The sequence below is a fragment of the Pimephales promelas genome, chromosome 20 (assembly GCF_988280905.1).
Source record: "Pimephales promelas chromosome 20, fPimPro1.hap1.1, whole genome shotgun sequence".
NCBI classification, from domain to species: Eukaryota; Metazoa; Chordata; class Actinopteri; order Cypriniformes; family Leuciscidae; genus Pimephales; species Pimephales promelas.
Genome location: NC_142788.1, coordinates 9,543,846 through 9,563,201, shown reverse-complemented (window position 1 = coordinate 9,563,201; position 19,356 = coordinate 9,543,846). Strand labels below are relative to the sequence as shown.

The window sequence follows — 19,356 nt, the reverse complement described above, 5'->3', positions numbered from 1 at the left end:
AAGCTTCAGACACACTATAAGCACACACACATCAACCCGATCACAACCAGATTTGAGTTACGCACCAGTTCCCTGCTCTGTTGATAATTCCCATTCCTTGCGTATATAAGCCCTCAGTTCTCTCTGTTCTGATTTCAGTGTTGTCAACGTCTTTGTTAGTGTGTAATGTAAGTTAAAGTGGTTCTCTGTAAAGTCTCTTTGTGTTCATTTACTCTACGTCACTCATCTTGATTCTTATGTGATATCCCTAAGCTCTTTTTTAGTAGATGTATGATGTCAGTGCCATCTTTAATTTTTAAATGAAAGCGAGGCTGTGAGGGATAGACATACATCACTTCAGTGTTTAATGTGTTATGGGATTATTCTGCTTATAGAACACTGCAAAAATATATTTCCGAGAAGTTTCAGTATACAAAAAAAAAGACAATATGAGCTGTGGAAATATACATTTCCAAATATACATATTTACAGCAGATGCCATTGACAACACGGTTAGTCTATTGCTCATAGCCTCGCTTTCATACCCCTCATGGCGCTGCTCTGAATAAGGTCTACGTATATAACCTTTTAAGGCAATCCACCAGAGGATCATTTTATGGATTTACTTTTAATTCATTAATTTACATTTAATTCATTTTTATTTCGAATAAAATGTTATCAATTAAACATCTCATATACATACTTTATTATTAGAAACATTTAAATTACTTAAAACATTCAACTGTATTACAGGTATGCAATCATTTAACTGAATTTTTCGCAACCGCGAGAGAGATCACTTCCGGCTCTTTCCTGTGCTTGTGCAGACCGAAGCGCTCGTGGCCTCAGATCACTTGAAAGTGGCTGTGATTACACGAGGTTAAAGCAATATAAATACTGTTCGTTTTCTCACACAAACCGCTCGTTTCATGTCTTACGCCATCAATGTGTACTTACATTTACGAGTCATTAAATCATGTTTAATTTGGACTTCTCTGTGCATGCTCTTTGAGGTGGTGACCATAGACCTCCATTATATGACTGACAGACAACAACGGTTTGACCTAAAAATATCAAAATTGAAAATACTGTGGAAACAAAGACACCTACATCTTGGATGCCCTTAAGGTAAGCTAAAACATGCCAAAAATTAATTTTAAAGTGAACTATCCCTTTAAGTTTTTTTCTTTTTTTCGGTGGCCACTGTACAGTATTTCTCTCAGAAAAGAAGCTTGAACATGTGACAGTTCAATGTCAATGTAACCATTGTTCGGTGATTATTTTATTTCCCAAGGATCATCCAAATCATTTAAATCCAGTAAGAAGTCACAACAGTTGCAAAGCATGAGTTTATCCTGTATGTCTATGTGAGATGTGTAATGTATCAGACTGACTCTTTGAAGGCGTATTCTCCTCCTCGCCTGACAACTCTTCAGTCTTTTTAGCTTTGCTCTTTTTCGGTTTGTCTTCAGCTCCATTGGCATTTCCAGAATCTGCCCCCGGTTTCTTCTTTTTTGTCTTCTACGTGGCTGTCAATAAGGACAATGAATCACATTTACAGTTACAGTTTTTCTTGCTTGTAAGTTTCTGTGCACAGCAGTGTAAATGTAAGCAATAGTTTTAAACTTACCCATTGCCAAATGCCAGTGAAAGCAAAAAAAAAAAAAAAAAGATGCACACACTTTAGAAATCTACATTACTTAAAGGAGTAGTTCACTTTTAAAAAAAAACTTTTGCTGATAATTTACTCACCCTCATGTCATCCAAGATGTCCATGTCTTTCTTTCTTCAGTCGGAAAGAAATGAAGGTTTTTGATGAAAACATTCCAGGATTTTCTCCATATAATAGACATCAATGGGAACCAAACGGTTCAAGGTCCAAATGAGAGTTTCAGTGCAGCTTCAAAGGGCTTTAAACAACACCAGCTGATGAATAAGTGTCTTATCAAGCGAAACGATCGCTCATTTAAAAAATAAATAAATAACAAATTAAGTTTTATAAGCTCAAATAGTCACCTTTCTGTGTTCTGTGATGCACGTTCGTTACTCTCCTGTTCAAACTCGTTCATCAAAATGAACAAATCTTTTTTCGAGTCATGACTCGAAGGGTCCTAGATAAGACCCTTATTCATCGTCTGATGTTGTTTAAAGCCCTTTGAAGCTGCACTGAAACTCTCGTTTGGTCCTTGAACCGTTTGGTTCCCAATGAAGTCCATTATATGGAGAAAATCCTGGAATGTTTTCATCAAAAACCTTAATTTCTTTTCGACTGAAGAAAGAAAGACACGGGCATCTTGGATGACATGGGGGTGAGTAAATTATCAGCAAAAGTTTCTCTTTAAAAGTGAACTACTCCATAAAGGTCACCATGAAATCACACATTTTAATCATACATGTTCACTTATAATATTGAATCAAAATAACTTCCCCTCTCTTCTCTTCTTTGTTTACTGGCATGACCAACACCAACATGAGATCCACCAATTGCAAGCAACAACCATCCAATCAATTCCCTATGGACAAAATCCCAACCTACATATTGTTTGTTAGAGAACTCAGATGTCACAATAGAGAAGAAAAGACCCAACTTCCAATTCATGCCGTCTTAAGAACATGTAATCTTTGTAGTGTGATAATCATGTCTACACCTTTCTTAAGGACAAACAAATCAATCAACATTTTCTGTACATTCAAACACTGCTCAAACAAAGGAGGTTGGGCACATTGGTTTAAGACGTGACCTCTTATGTACCGAATCCTGAGGAGAAAGTCTAATTCTTACACAACGTAGGCCGGACGTCACAGCCCACTTCCGCACTGCACGGAGTGGGGAGCACATAATCTGATTAGTTCCAATCCTATATGAGTATTTATAGACCTCTCTTTAACAAAGAGCAAAGACAGTGGGATCCTTGATTTCTGCCGGCATGGGGATTTCACTCACACATTTTGGAAAATCCCCCTGTAGACCGTAAGCCACAATAGATTCAGTTTTGTAAGTTTGACAGAAACATCCAAACACATCTGCTTGGTTGGCTGAGAAATATTGATTGGATCATTTTTAATTACGGTTAATGTGCAAGCAAATGGCATAATTTCAGGGGTCAGCGAGTTCCATCACGCACCAGTGACCTCGGTCAACCCCTCTCTGACATATACTCGCTCCTTTTCTCCGCCCGTTCTGGTTAAAACTGTAACAGGATACTCAGGAAAAAGGAAACACATGTATAAAATATTTCCTGTTTTTGGAAAAACAAACATTTAAAAATATCAAACATGGAAAACCTGTTCTACTGCCGGTTCTGTACTTCCAATGCCAAAAATATTCCAGAGAAAGGGTCACACTTTATATTAGGTATCATAAAATAATGCACTCTAAAAAAAAGACTGTGTTGTTTCAACCCAATTTTGGGTCAAATATGGACAAACCCAGTCGTTGGGTTACATTTTTAAAGGAGCTGTATGCAATACATTTATTTCAATTAATCATAAGTATTCCCTGATATATCACTAGACATTAAGAAATCATGTTCATTTCAAATGCTTATATCACTGACTACAGTTGTCCGGCCAGGATATTGTCATTTAAAAAGTGATGTTGTCAAGTTGTGTTTTGTTCTAATGCGTCAGCCTCCACCGATCTACCAATCACGGACTCGGTAGTGTTGCGGCATTTGGGTTGCCAGCTGTGCTCTAGTTACCACAGAAGCAGATACAAACGTGTCGGAATCGGATAAAAAAGTTGCGAAACCCCAAAAAACTCGATATGAATCTGAAATACATTGTTACAAAGTCCGAAATAAATAATTAACAGAAAAAAACTCACTGTGTAGAACTCGTCACTTCCAATTGGAAGCTTCATGTAGCAGCCTACATTCCTGCTGGATCCTGCAGCATATCTGGCAACCTCAAGTCATGGGCGAAGGCGGGGAAACACCCTAATTTAAAAGTGACTGCAGTACCAGTTTTGGCCACAATCTTGCATACAGCTCCTTTAAATTGCATTTTTTAATCCAACGTTTGGGTTTGTCCATATTTGACCCAAAATTGAGTTAAAACAACCCAGCGTTTTTTTTAGAGTGTACTTGTTAGGTCCAATGTACTTATTGTGTTGATGTCGGATTTCAAAACACTTGTGAGGCTATTGAGGTGGGATTCGGGTAAGGTTAGGGATAGATTTAATGGAATGGGTCAGTTTAAGGGTGGGTAAAGTTGTAAGAGAAGCAAATAATTCATTTAAGTGAGGGATAATGTGCGTCCAGTCGGTTGTTATCTCAGAATAAACCCCGTGAAGCAGAGGGGTCTTGCATCAGCCTGAAGGGGTTTATTCTGAGATAACAACAGTCTGGACATACATTATCCTGATTATTACGCAGCTACTAGCCACACACAGCCCAGTCTCATCCCAAGGCGTCATCTAACTGACGCTTTTGACCATGCATCAACATCCGACGCACATGGCACTCAATAAATGGCACTCAATTTAGCGTCAATATGAGACGCAGATATGTATGGGCCGGAAGGCGCCTCCTTGTGGTCTAACCCTAACACTACCCCAGACCTAAACCTACCCATATCTGAAGCGTCTCATATTGACGCTAAAGGGTGCCATGTGTGTCGGATGTTGACGCATGGTCAAAAGCGTCAGTTAGATGACGCCCTAGGATGAGAATGCTTTGCCACACAAGTAAATAATTAGACGTGAAATATTAATCTGAGACAAAATATTTGATTAGCTCTTTAAACGTAAAGCTTCCACTGAGAAAGGAGTTGCTACCGCAGCAAGTTCAAGCTAGACGGACATTTAAGGGATACCGTATACAGTTATACCACTTATTACACGCCATTTCGCCACATAAATAATTACTGTATGGGATAAGAGATACTGATTTGAGATGTTTTAAAACCATACCTGTTTGTTATCTAATCCAACAGTGTACAAAACAACAGTTACAAAATGTCAGGAGCTGCATTTGTTTGAAACTATTGAGAGTGCGGTATATATTTTAACACAAATAACACCCAATCAAATTGATAGACCAATCAGAATCAAGCATTCTATAGAGCCGTTAGTAGATTATAGTTAAAAACGCTTAAAATAAAGTTGGACCAAAAAACATTTGGCATTAAAACATAATTTTAAGTTCAATTGATTATTCAATTCTTAACAATTTGATCTAATACTTTAATTTTCACCAAACATTTTAAGTATACTAGTAGCCATCTAGAACAAAGACCAGAGCACAGAATCCATTTGCTGCTAAAGTTATGAAAGTCAATGTGGTTAGCATTACTTTCCCCTTTTAAAGACTTTCTAAATCTTGCCAATATCAATCCGATGATCAAATAGTCACTTTGATCATTCAAGATATTACACAATTTCCAGACTACGCACTATACCTACAGTAAGCTAAAGGCAAACTGGCTTACATAATCAAGAGCCCGAATGTATTGCCAATAAGAAGCTCTTTTTATTCAAAAAGAATAGAAAACCTTTAACAGAATCCATTAACAGATTCAGTAAATGAATTGACACATTAAGATACAAAATGACTTTTACCCTAAGAAAAGATATTCGATTATAGATTATTAGATGACTAATGAATGGCAATTTTAGAGAATCTGGACCTGTAAACAGGATCAAGGCATGCGTCTTTGAGTTGGATTGTGGCACTGCCATCTTGAGATTACAAATTTCCAGTTAAAAAGGCTCTTAAAAAGAATGAAAATCACAAACTAGTGCATATTATGTCCAGCAAAAGACCATTGACACATGTATGCTGACAGAAAACACTAACTTATCAATCAAACAGACTTGTATTAACAAATTTAGGTTTGTTTAGTGGCTTCTTAGTATTGGTTCCATTACTGCTTAAAACACCCAGACTCTTAATACATTGAAATTTAAGACATCTTTAACTGCATTTAGAAACTAGAAGCTCTTTTCGGCTATAAGACGCCACAGATAAGATGTACCTTCTCTGCAGACATGGTTATTGAGATGACATCGGTTCAAGAGTAAAAGTCCAGGCAAGACAGCAGATGAAGCTGTCATGTGTGTTTATGTGTGTGTGCTGAGAGCATCAGTGTGGCTGATTATGAAAGCTAGTTTAGTCCAGAGAAGTTGATAATAGGATTCAGTGCAAAGCCCATCTGCCTCAGGAGCAACCAAAACAACACAAGAGGAACATACCATCTACTGAACACTAGAGAAATGAGCGCTCTTCATTACACACTAGATTATCAGCGGAACCATTTGAAGTCCACCTGTTTTCAAGCATTTTATCAATTAAAACTCATCTTTCATCAGCAAAATTACATTTTAAAACATTTTGTTATCCGTCACGACTTAAAATAGCTTGAATGTAACTCTTGCCACATTTAGTACATGTGATTCTATGAATATGCAAACTAGCCCCGCCTCCACTGACTCACACCAGCAACTGCGTTTTTGAGACTGTCTTTGGTTCACTGCAGTTTTAAGGAAATACTCAGCAATGCTGACAACTTATGAATTTACACATGGTTTGCCTTACAACATATTAAAAAGACCAACAAACTGTCTTTGTATTGAGATACTTTTGAGATACTATAATATTTTTATGAATATTTGTAATTAGTTTTCATTTTTATGTTTTAATTTTATTTAAAGTATTAGTTTTTTTTTTTGTCATTTTCAAACCTGTCAATTTAGTTTGTATTCCTTTTTATTTTTAGATATTATTATCCGATATACTGATACTGATATATATATATATATATATATATATATATATATATATATATATATATGAAGAGTTCAGATGCAAAAGCCTCTAAATGCCATTTGAAATTTTCTTCTTTAAGGATGATTTTTATTAAACTTGTATATTTTATTTCATTAATTTCACTTAAATAACAATTAATAGGTAATTATCATTGCCATTTAAGTGAAATTACTGAACTTAAATATACAAGTTTGATAAAAATCATCATTAAAGAAGAAAATTTCAAATGGCATTTAGAGGCTTTTGCATCTGAACTCTTCATATATATACAGTATATCCTTACTTTCACAGCTGTTTGCATTAACCTAAGACATAACTATTACAAAACATGACTATACGAGGACTACTGGCCAAGACAATTCAACACGGTAAAAAATGACGTGATTTTAACAGTAAAAGACTGTAAAAATGCTATAGTGAAAAACTGTTAATTGGTTAACAGAATATTTCCGGTAACACTTTACAATAAGGTTCATTAGTTAACATTAGTTAATGTATTAACTAACATGAACTAACCATGAGCAATACATTTGTTACAGTATTGGTTAATCTTTGTTCATGTTAGTTTATAAAAATAAAGCTGTTCATTGTTTGTTCATCTTAGTTCACAGCGCATTAACTACTGTTACAAGATTTTTTATAAAGTTTTAGTAAATATTGAATTTAACATTTACAAAGATTATTAAATGCTGTATAAGTGCTGTTCATTATTAGTTCATGCTAACTAATGTAGTTAACTAATGTTAACTAATGAACCTTATTGTAAAGTGTTACCAAGTTTCCATACAATATACGGTAAATAACTGTGATATATACAGTATAATGGTACATTTAATGTAACTTTACTGTAAAATACTGTTAAATTTACAGTTTTTGGAAGTGAAAAAGAACAATTCATTGTATAATTTACAGGGGGGAAAAATTAAATTGAAATTCCCACAATTCCCTGCGTGACACTTCACATTTAATGTATTTTAACCGTTTCTTCATTATCTTAGTTTTTTTTTTTCTAATCAGTTACATTTAATATATCTCATATATCGCAATACTGCTGTGATTGTTGGCTGTCAGTGTATTACAAATGAACAAAACAGATATTAATACTTCAAAAGGTCAGTAAATTAACATTATATCAGATAATGAAATACGGTTTGTTGCTTTAAAATTAAATACGGTTAAAAGTCTTTTTAAAAGTATTTTTTTAACAGGAAAACTCTGGTAACCACAGCTGCCAGTTTTTCCCATAAATTTAACAGATTTTTTTTTACAGCGAAGCCAAAACAAGTCTTTTTGACACCATTTTGTTTGAATATGTCCGTTTTTAGTGTAAGAAAACGTGAAAGAGAGCTCAGTTCTGTATTCGCGCTCTGTCTGAAACGCGGATTTCCCTTTTACGTCTTTTTGGGCTTGAATACTTGAATACTTAGAATGGCAAGGATTAAACTTTGTTCTCTCATGTTCTCACAACACTGCATTTTTAGAATTTACAAAAATGTTATCAGCCAACTGGCAATTGACACTGTTTTTGTCACTGTATTCATATACGCCAACACCAAGTTTTATTCGCATTTGGCGAGTGTTCATTTTAGTCCCTATGTTGCAGTTTTTCATCTTTATTTGATCTATTTCTTATTAACTCGCACCCATCAACCCATCATTTTTGGAGTTGAGCGTGCCTGTTCTCAACTGCTGTAAGTATGCAAGTATGATTACATAGACATTCATATATCCCGTGGTCCCGCAGATCTAGGCAGGTGGAGCTGGGGAGGTGGGGGTTTCAGAGGAACTTAAAGCAAACAACAAACCAGACAATTTAAATGTTGAGCACGAAATCTCATTGGCTGCAGAATCAGCTGAGGCCAATCAGATTGTCCCATGTGGTAATGATGCGACTGCTTTTCAGTCAGCGCCCTCTGGAGTTTCATGACTGAACTAGACATTAATCCTAGTGAAAAGTTCAATTAAAAAATGAACATGAATTTCACAATATCGCAGCATTTGGTTTGTCACCCTTTTCTTTAATAACAGCAGCAGTTGAGCTCAATACGTTTGTGCAAAACGTGATGACCGTGTCCACCAGCATGACTTGAGAATGATCCAAAGAGCATCTCGAGCTTCAATCTTCATTTCTAATAACTTTTCTTTCTTTTACAATTGTTTTTAATTCTTAAACTTTCGAAGTTTAAATGCGGGGGGAAAAAAGGTTTTCAATGTGTTCTCACCATTTTAGACCCACATTTGCACTTGAATGCGAATATCTACATAGATTGAAACATGCACAAACTTACATAAATACATATATGTGTAACTCACCTGTACTGACCTTTTGGAGTCATCATTGGGCAGACTAAAAGTTAAATCAACATTATCAGCAAAGCACACTTACAGTAGGACATCAATTATAGTGAAGCAGAAAGCACTCCTCACCTGTCCTCCGTCCAAACCTCCTTCAAGATCTGTTTCTGCAGAGGCATCTCCTCTGAATTCCTCTCAAATACAATATCCAAAGCTCAATCGATCAGTAATAATCCCAGCATTCCACTGCAGCTCGTAATTATACTTTTTCTATGTACTATGCATTGTTTCTCCATCCAATCTAGCTTTCTTTCATTTCCGTAGACTGTAGGTCATGGCACGCATTGCAGAAATGTTATCTATGTCTTTTTGCTCTTGAACAAATAGAGGTTGGGTTTTACCGGTCGTCTTAAAATGCAATAAGATGAGAGTGCGGTTTCCCAGCATGCATTTAGGTTTAAATGAGTGCCATCTGTCATCTGACAAACCAGCAATCTACCCACAACAAAACCAGTCAATGGAGGTCTTACTCATCCACCTGCAAAGATTTAATAGGATTGCCTTCAGAGTAAGAAGCCTACCACATGTGTCTTTAGGCGATTGTAAAGCTCACATATAGGTTCTTATCATTAAAATAATGCTGTATTAATAATAATACAAAAAAAATTGTTAAGCTCTGCTCCATAAAAGCCATGTTATAGGATGGCAGTGATGGATTTTTATTATACTATAATGATAACTTTCAGTTTACTATAAGGTCAACTAACAATGATTAATACTTCTACAAAATGTATTAATCTTATTTACTGTTCATTTCAATTAATAATATTTTTATGGTCAAAAAAATGTATCTGTTAACATTAGTTAATGCACTGCAAACTAACATTAGCAAACAATGAATCAATGTATTTTTATTATCAAACTTTAACAAAGATTAACAAATGCTGTAAAAAAGCTCATGTTAGCTAATAAGACCTTATTGCAAAAGTGTTACCATAATAATTAAAATTTTTATTTTAATTATTAGCACTGCTTTAAGAGTCAATATATGTTTATGAAAAAAAAATGCAATCTGCATTTCAGGATTGTATTTTTTTGGATGCTTAATTAACTAAATAATTAAAATTAATAAAATAATTAAAGTCCAATTGGCCACCATAATAGCTTTGTAATAGTAAGAAAGAAACAATAATACTTATAGGCATGTCGAATCATAAATGATCACATTGAAGCCCTATTAAATAGTCTATCTATCAATAATAATAACAAAAAAAATGTTTGTATTACTTTGATAATAAAATGAGGAATGATTTGTGATTTGGGGTAGATCCAGTCTATGTATTTTATCTTTATTCATCATTTCATGTTTCTATATTAATCATCTTATCATTATTTCTGCTATCATAAAACCCTGAGCAAATGCACATTTTCATAGTGTACAGTATATCATTTTGGTATTATTATATTATCTTTAAATTAGCCAATTAACAATTTTTGATTTTGTTTTGTTTCTGTGTGTAGTTACCAATATGTGCCACAAGAGGGAGAGATATGGCAGCCTATGTTGTGCTGCTGAGAACGCTAGTTAATTCAAACAAGTTCTCATCCATATATAACACAATATTATAGCACAACATGAAGCACTTTTTTTTTTATTCCACAGGGTAATGCACGCGTTATGAAATGTAGGCTATATTGCATGTATGTTAATGATGATACAGTGTATTTCTCACTTTATAGGCTATTCTTGAACACGACTTTTGAATGAAATACATGTACAGTGTGTGCGCACGTTAAGCCCTCACGCGCATGAACACCTCCATCTAAATCCTGTACTAATTGAACCTCATTCCCTGTCCCTATACTCACACGCATGTGGGCTGACTGCCAAGTGTTGGAAACAGGGACTGTAGCTGTAGCTTTAATTATTGAGCCTCGAAGAGTGTTAGAGTTCCCTGGCCTGACACACATCTCCTGCTGACCCGAGGGGTCCAGCTCTGTCCTCTATATCCTTCTCCCCTCCCCTGTGTGATTATGGCAGTCTAGACTAATGGATCTGCTGGCTGGCCTGCTCTTTCTGGCAGCCTTCCCCAACAACTGACATCACGACTATTAAGAGAAGCTAGTGAATTGACCCACTGTGGCGAAGCTCTTTGGGCCTTAAAGAGACAGTGCAACTCTACAATCTGCCACTGAACGAGGGTAAGTTCCTGTGTGCTTTTCATGTTTTCAGAAATATTCCAAATATACTGTTTAGATTTAGATTTTTAACTCTTGGCAGAATCAAATACATATAAAACAATAACTGCAAAGGGGGATAAAAAAAATCGTATAAAATTATATATATATATATATATATATAAATAAAAAAATAAAAAACTTTTGCTGATAATTTACTCACCCCCATGTCATCCAAGATATCCACGTCATTCTTTCTTCAGTCGAAAAGAAATTAAGGTTTCAAGGTCCAAAAGACAGTTTCAGTGTAAACTGCAAACTATTCGAAGGGCTTTAAACGACACCAGACGATGAATAAGGGTCTTATCTAGCGAAACGATCACTCATTTAAAAAACAAAAAACAAAGTTTTACAAGCTCAAATGGTTACCTTGCTCTTTTCTGTGATGCGCATTCATCACTCTCTCTCTCTGTTCGAACTTGTTTATCAAAATGAACTGATCTTTTGTCATGTAATTTGGTTTATTCAACGAACGAAATGAACGAATTGACTCAGAAAAAATATTTGTCTGGAATGCTGGAATTTTTTCATCAAAAACCTTAATTTCCGACGCTATCTCACGACCAATTCGTACGAATTTGACGCATGATTAAAAAGTGTCTAATTCATACAACCTCACTCGTACGAATTTGTACGATTTGTATAAACCAACGTGATGGTTAGGTTTAGGGGCAGGGTCAGGGGTAGGTCATTCGTACGAATTCATACGAATTGGCCAATTCGTAAAATATGTACGATTTAGCAAAATCGTACTAATTCGTACGAGTGAGGTCGTACGAATTTAGACACTTTTTAATCATGCGCCGATTTCGTACGATTTGGTCGTGAGATCAGTTTGTAATTTCTTTTCGACTGAAGAAAGAAAGACATGGACATCTTGGATGACATGGGGGAGAGTAAATTATCAGCATTTTTTTTTTTTTTAAAGTGAACTACTCCTTTAAATGAGACAGAAGTAAATGCTCCATTAAAGGGACAGTTCACCCAAAAATTACAATTAGTCTATAGGTGTAGCCTATATGTCATTCTTTCAGACGAACACAATCGGCGTTATATTAAAAAATGTCCTTGCTCTTCCAAGCTTTATAAAGGCAGTCAATGGTTGTTTCTGTTTTGAAGTCCATCAAAGTGCATCACACATAATCAGTGCGTTTCATGCTAGACAGACGTCAGTCACTGAACGCCACAACCCAAACAGCAGTCGCCTTTTACAGTTCCTCCTAAACCAAAACAACAATTTTAAGCTGTTTTCACACCATAACTACTTTAATTTGGAAGACATGGAAACTCGTGAGGTTATACTTTGAGCGTTTCGGGTCTAGAATTTATGCGTTTCAATGGCAACACTATCAATGCTGAAATGAATCTGCAGCAGTCAGGTGGTACAGGTCAGAGCTCTTTAAGTTGTTTATGTTCATTATTATTGTAATGTTACATACTTTGAGACGTGAGGTAGTTTAACGGTGTCTCTCGTGACACTTTTGTTTGCTCCTTGCTGTACGCCTTCATGTGTTTTGAAGGAGGCTTTGATGACGCTCTGGAGGAAGGGTCTCCAAAGCTAGCTCGCTATTGCTAGCCTCTCCAAACATTGCCTACATTGATGGTAGGCTACATATATGTAGTTACACACTAATATGCAGCTTTTAGGGAGAAACAAAATGGTAAAAAGTTGCCCCTTTAAGGGTACTGCCAGTGAAAAGTTGTTGTACCCATAGATATCTATATAAAGGCTAGACGTCTTAAGGCAGAGTTTCTATCGTCATCACCGGCGGCCATCTTGTCACAGGCAAGCTGATGTAAGATGAGTGGTCAGCACGAACACAAATACTCTTATCTCAATGAAATCTTAACGGATTTACAAACAGTTTGGTTTCTTACAAACGTTATTAACGTGGCTATAATGATCTGGATGGTTATTTATTTATACACTTATTATGTGTCATAACTACATCTCTGACGTTTATAACAAACCAAACCGTTAAAATCGGTAGAAAATTGAGCAAGTTATGGTCATTTAAATAGTACATGTACAATTAACACAATGTTACGAGTGAACGAGCTGCCTGTAACAAGATGGCCGCCAGGTGCAGACATCGACCTCCATTGGCCAGCAGCGTGAACAACATATCTAGCCTTTATATCTATGGTTGTACCCCTATAGGTACAATTTTTTTGCAGATTTTTCATACAAGATTTGAAGTACAAATGTACAAGTGCTATTAGCTACAAAAATTATTTTCATCGGAGCATCAAATGATTTATTTATTTTGTGTAGAAGGCAGTCCTTAAGTTATGATTCTTGTCTTGTTGTGTGGACTTTTATTATTTCCTGTTTTGTGCCATGTGTTTGTAGTCCTTTGTAGTTTTTCCTGTTGATTAGTTAATGACTGTTCCCCGAAGAATTCATTGAAAGAAGCTCAGTGAGAAAATAATGGCAAGAGAAATGTTGAGAAATTAAACAAAAAAGAAAAACCTGTTCATAGAATTTTATTACTCATATTACTCAATATTTGTGTATGACAATAATTGTGCACACCCAGGCAGTTTTTCATGGTACAGTATGCTCTGCATTGAAGCAAATCAAAAAAAAGTAAATGAGAAACAACAGATAATATGACAACGACCTTAGGGGACTAAAGAACAGAGCAGTATGTTCCTTATTCAGCACACACACACACACACACACACACACACACAAATACAAAAGAGGGAGGGTGTTAAACAAAGAGGAGAGCAGGCGATATAATGAAAAGGAACAAAAGGCACACGGGAGGTGTTCTCCTTTCTAATAGAGGGCTGTCTGATGATTTGTCATTACAGTACAACAGGCTCCTCGCGCTTGAAAGATGGCATATTCTGTCATGCTGACGTCCTCATAGAGAGCAGATGGAGGGCAGTGTGAACAAGTGCACATTTCTCCCTCGGGGCGTTCTCAAATGCTCCTGCCCTCTCACTGTATCCACACACACGTGAGTTGTGCATCAACAAATACATTCATATTGTGTGATCTATTATTCTTTCCATCTTCTGAACGAACAAACTTTCCCCTTGTGAAAAAGAAATACAATTTAGTACTTTTAAAAATGTGTACTATTATGGAAATAAAATACTATATGAATAACATAATACAGAAAGCAGTGAATGTAACGTTTTCAATTAAATGAAAATGTTTTATATTAAATATTTATATTAAATTAGTTTGAACTTAAGAGTGCTTTTTGACACAGGACTGAAGTAGATATCTTTCTTAACCGAGTCCTGGTGGCCTCTACAGAGGACAAAATGGCATCCTTATGCTCCAAAGTCCAAACAATGTGATGATATACTGTATATTTATAAAATAAATTCACACTACTATTTTTCTGGGTATCAGGAGGATACGTAATTTCATAATTTCTTCTATTGTCTTTGAAATATGGTTACCAATATAGTAAACTAAAGTATATTTTAATTACATTTCTGTTGGAATTTGTATGTCATTTGCAAATACACATTTGTGTATTTAATGATTAAGTTGAAATGTTGTACACTTAATATAGTATCTTTAAATGTAATATGAAATAGTCAGGGTTCTGTCACTTCAGTCTCATCAATACGCTTCTGTATTGTCTTGTCTTGTGTGAGCGTGCGGTTTTGAGTTTCATTAGCTGTGTTCCTGTCTTGTTTTGTTTTAACACATGGTTTGGGATTGTGTTCGCTGGCCATGTGCTCGTGTTTTTGTCATGTTTGGTGTGAGCACATGGCTTGTCATTTGTGTTTCCTTGTGCCATGTGCTCTCCTGTCGATTGTCTAACCCCACCCATCTTGTTACCTGATTATTGATCCATTCATTGGTTCCCCACCTGTCCTCTCTTGTAACTTGTCTTGTTTGCTCCCTATTTATTCTCCCTAAGGCCTTGTCCACACGGACACGAGTAGTTTTATAACCGGAGTTTTTCCCTCCTGCGTTTAAAAAAAACCTCTGTCCACATGAAAACGCAAAAACACGCTATCAAGCGCTGTCAAGAGCATGCAACACCAGCAGGCGGCGATATAAACCTAACCGTAAAGCCACGTTAGCCAATCAGAAGCCGTCAGCGCTGCAAAAACTCCGGTTTCACTGTCTACACGACAACACTGCAACCGGCGTTTCAGAAAATACTCACCCTGGCAGGGGTTTTCAAAAATGTTCGGTTTCAGTGTCCTGATACTGCGTTTCCGTGTGGACGAACGGCCGAATCGCGTAAAAAAAGTCACGGTTATAAAAATACCCGTGTCCGTGTGGACATGGCCTAACTGAATCCCAAATCACCCCCTAAACCCTCAATCCCTACGTCAGTCAGTGTACTCAATAATGTCCATTATGATTTCGGACTCCACTACAAATGGCTGTCCCCTCAAGTAGTGCCCTATTTAATGGTATATCCAGTCCTGTGCCAGATCGTTGTTGAATGTTACCTTATGTGTGTTTCCAGTCATTTTTTCCCAAGGTGTTTTTTTTTTTTTTTTTTTTTTTAAATAAGGCCCATTATTCATTATTTTACTTATTTAAAGCATGAAAAAGACTATTAAAACATAATGATTTAAAATGTGCTTTAACGGAGTAGAACTTTTAATTTGGCATTAATTCAAAGTGCACTATTTAAAATTTCACTTAAGTTTGTTAAGAAACAGACATGAAAGTGTACATGCCTTTTATTTTATTAATAGTACATTGTCTGCTAGAACAGTTTTATTTTTCAATTATAATTACAGTATAACTAACTATTAAATACGACTTTTGCCTCAAACTCCTAATTACTGCTTGAAGTTGTTAAGTTTAGTTAGTTATTGGATGGGATTAAAGGAGTGTTCTGGGTTGTTCACTGATATGCTCATTCAAAAATCTTTGATGCTTTCCAACAGGTTTTATCATTGTTTTTTTCCCAAGTTAAGTCAATGGAGTTGGACAAAAACCTGATGGAAATAATCTTTTGCAGCGATTTTTGTTTGAGCATATCAGTGAACACCCCTGACCACTCGGTGAGTTTCACATCTTTGTAAATTTGTAAACCACAGAAACCGAAATTTCTCAGGCCAGCAGCATGTGTCTAAATGTATCTTATCATGTATCTTAACCATTCTATTTCATCAGAAATGATCTTAAAACAGGGATTTAAGTGTAAAATACCAAAAGTTGTTCTTTAAGGGATGTAGAAAATGGTCATGCAGATTAAGGCATTACTATGTGCTTTATAAGTACTAATAAACAGCCAATATCCTTGTAATATGCATGCTAAGAAGCGATTACTTCATAGTGAGAATTGGACCCTAAACTAAAGTGTTTTAAAAAATAGACTTAATATTTGAAGTACACTACAAATGCACATTCAGTACAATTAACCACAGTTCTTTTTTTTTCTTTTTTTTTTACAAGGGTCTTCAAATATTTTTTTGTTTCTCGTGGCTACAACTACTGGTACATCGCGAGTTATATGTGTAACCATTCATGGAACCTTCGAGTAGCCTGGGAATGGGGATCAACCCATTCACAAGGAGTATAATCCTGCTTCAATACCCAATATAATAATTTGTCGAGGACTACAAGTGATAGAGTGGAAGTTTCCATCCGTAGTCGATCTCAACTGTCAAGCTCTACTCGTAATCTTCTCCTGCCAAGTAGCCCAACCCTAATTTAACCCCCAGTCAAAGAACTGGGAAGGGCGAAAGCTTTCATCTGTCAAGCTCAACCTTACAGATATTCACAAAGGAACATACTGTAGTGCTGCTTTAACATCCAATGTGATATATTGGGGAGGACGACAGGTGAGAGAGCAGACATAGCCTCATACAATTCACTGGTCTAGCTCTACTCTTAAAGGATACCTGTCAGGGAGCACAACTCTTCTTTAAATAGCGGTCGATGAATTGGAGAGGGAAACAGCTTCCATCTATCAGGCTCAACCTTACAGATATTCACAAATGAGTATAAGCCTGCTTTAATACCCAATATGACAAATTGGGCAGGATGACAGGGGAAAGAGTGGACATCATCATTTAATTTCACCTGGCAAGTTTTACTCTTAAAGGGTTAGTTCACCCAAAAATGAAAATTAAGTCATTAATTACTCACCCCCATGCTGTACCAACCCCGTAAGACCTTCGTTCATCTTCGGAACACAAATAAAGATATTTTTGATTGAATCTGAGGGCTGGATCACTTTTCCATAGACAGCCTGAGGGACTGCCTCTTGACGGCCCAGAAAGTCATTAAAAGAAAAGGTTTAAATATTCCATGTGCCTACAGTGGCTCAACTATAACTTTATCAAGCGACGAGACTACTTTTTGTGCGAAAAAAAAACGTAAATAACGACTTTATTCGACTTTCCATTACTTCCTTATGGGCGCATGCGCGAGAACTGAGACGAGACCGTTCTTCTTCGACTACTTTTTGTTACCGGCTGCTCACCGCTTAGGAGTTTTACCGCCCCCTACCGTATAAGATGACGTACTGATATAGCCGGAGGCGCAAAACGTTCTGTTTACAAGCAGTACGTCATCTTATACGGTAGGGGGCGGTAAAACTCCTAAGCGGTGAGCAGCCGGTAACAAAAAGTAGTCGAAGAAGAACGGTCTCGTCTCAGTTCTCGCGCATGCGCCCATAAGGAAGTAATGGAAAGTCGAATAAAGTCGTTATTTACGTTTTTTTTCGCACAAAAAGTAGTCTCGTCGCTTGATAAAGTTATAGTTGAGCCACTGTAGGCACATGGAATATTTAAACCTTTTCTTTTAATGACTTTCTGGGCCGTCAAGAGGCAGTCCCACAGGCTGTCTATGGAAAAGTGATCCAGCCCTCAGATTCAATCAAAAATATCTTTATTTGTGTTCCGAAGATGAACGAAGGTCTTACGGGGTTGGTACAGCATGGGGGTGAGTAATTAATGACTTAATTTTCATTTTTGGGTGAACTAACCCTTTAAGGATACCTACCAGAGAGCATAACCTTACTTTTAATGAGCTGATGAACTGGGAGGGGTGACAGACTATGTCTGTCAAGCTTAACCGCAGAGGTTCATAAATGTAACATGGCTGAGGACAGCAGGCTAAGACGAGGATCTAAACGCAGGGTGATTTAATAAAGTAACACATAAAACAGATATAGAATTTGAGGAACAAAGTAACAAAACCAGGGGATCACAGAGGCAACCATTATACGTACAACAACTGACAAAGTAACGAGTGAAAGACAAGGGCTATAAATACACAGAGACAACTAAGTAATGAGGAAACAAGATACACCTGGGAACAGTCATGAACTAATCAACAGGAAAAACTACAAAGGACTACAAACGCATGGCACAAAACAGGAAATAATAAAAGTCCAAACAAGACAAGGGGAACACAAGACAAGAATCATGACATAGCCCCCCACTTAAGGAGCGGATTCCAGACGGATTCTCAGGAAACAGTAAAGGAGGCTAGTGGAGTGGAGGGTGGGGGTGGGATGGAGGGCCAGGCCCATGGAGCGGAAGAGGGCCTAGAGACTGCAGCAGGATTGGAGGCCAGGGCGGAGATAATCCTTCGGGCGGCCAGGGCGGACCAGACAGTTAAGGCGGCATGGCTTCCATAGTACTCTCAAGGGACCCCTTGCCCCCCCAAAAAAAATTTTCTTGGGCCAGGCTAGCTAGGGGGTTATGGGCAGGAAGAGACACCAGCTCAGGAACAAAGGGGACAGACACCGGCTCAGGAACAGACATCAGCTTGGCGGCAGCCATCTTGTCCTGAGACACCGGTTTGGTGGTGGCCATCTTGTCTGGAGATACTGGCTCCGCGGATGTGACGTGAACAGTCTCTGACTCAGCAGACGTGAGTGAACAGTCTCTGGCCTGGCAGAACCGATGTGAAGACACTCAGGCTCGGCAGGGCAGACATGAAGCACAGGCTCGACAGGACTCACATGAAGCTCAGACTCAACGGGCATGACGTGAAGATGCTCAGGCTTGGCAGAGACGATGTGGAGAGGTGGTGTGGTTTGGCAGCCAAAACGGGCGGAGACTCTGGAGGGGTGCCCATGATGACTGGGGTTCACAATGGGCCAAGCTCAGCTTCGCCCACAGT

At 37.2% G+C, this 19,356-nt stretch overlaps 1 protein-coding gene across 2 annotated transcripts in view; it reads right to left on the bottom strand.

Annotated features, from left to right (window-relative positions):
- Window positions 1-9,850, bottom strand: part of tulp1a (TUB like protein 1a) — an 84,373-nt gene extending 74,523 nt beyond the window's left edge. The window contains exons 1-3 of one of the 2 annotated variants that reach the window (XM_089124533.1): window positions 9,174-9,850; window positions 9,060-9,093; window positions 1,374-1,500 (exon numbers count right to left, since the gene is read on the bottom strand). In XM_089124533.1, coding sequence (XP_088980659.1) covers window positions 1,374-1,500; window positions 9,060-9,093; window positions 9,174-9,220 — 208 coding nt within the window. In that variant the 5' untranslated portion in view covers window positions 9,221-9,850. The remainder of the gene's footprint in view (window positions 1-1,373; window positions 1,501-9,059; window positions 9,094-9,173) is intronic. The other variant, XM_089124532.1, reaches the window with a different exon arrangement.
- Window positions 9,851-19,356: the final 9,506 nt, after the last annotated feature.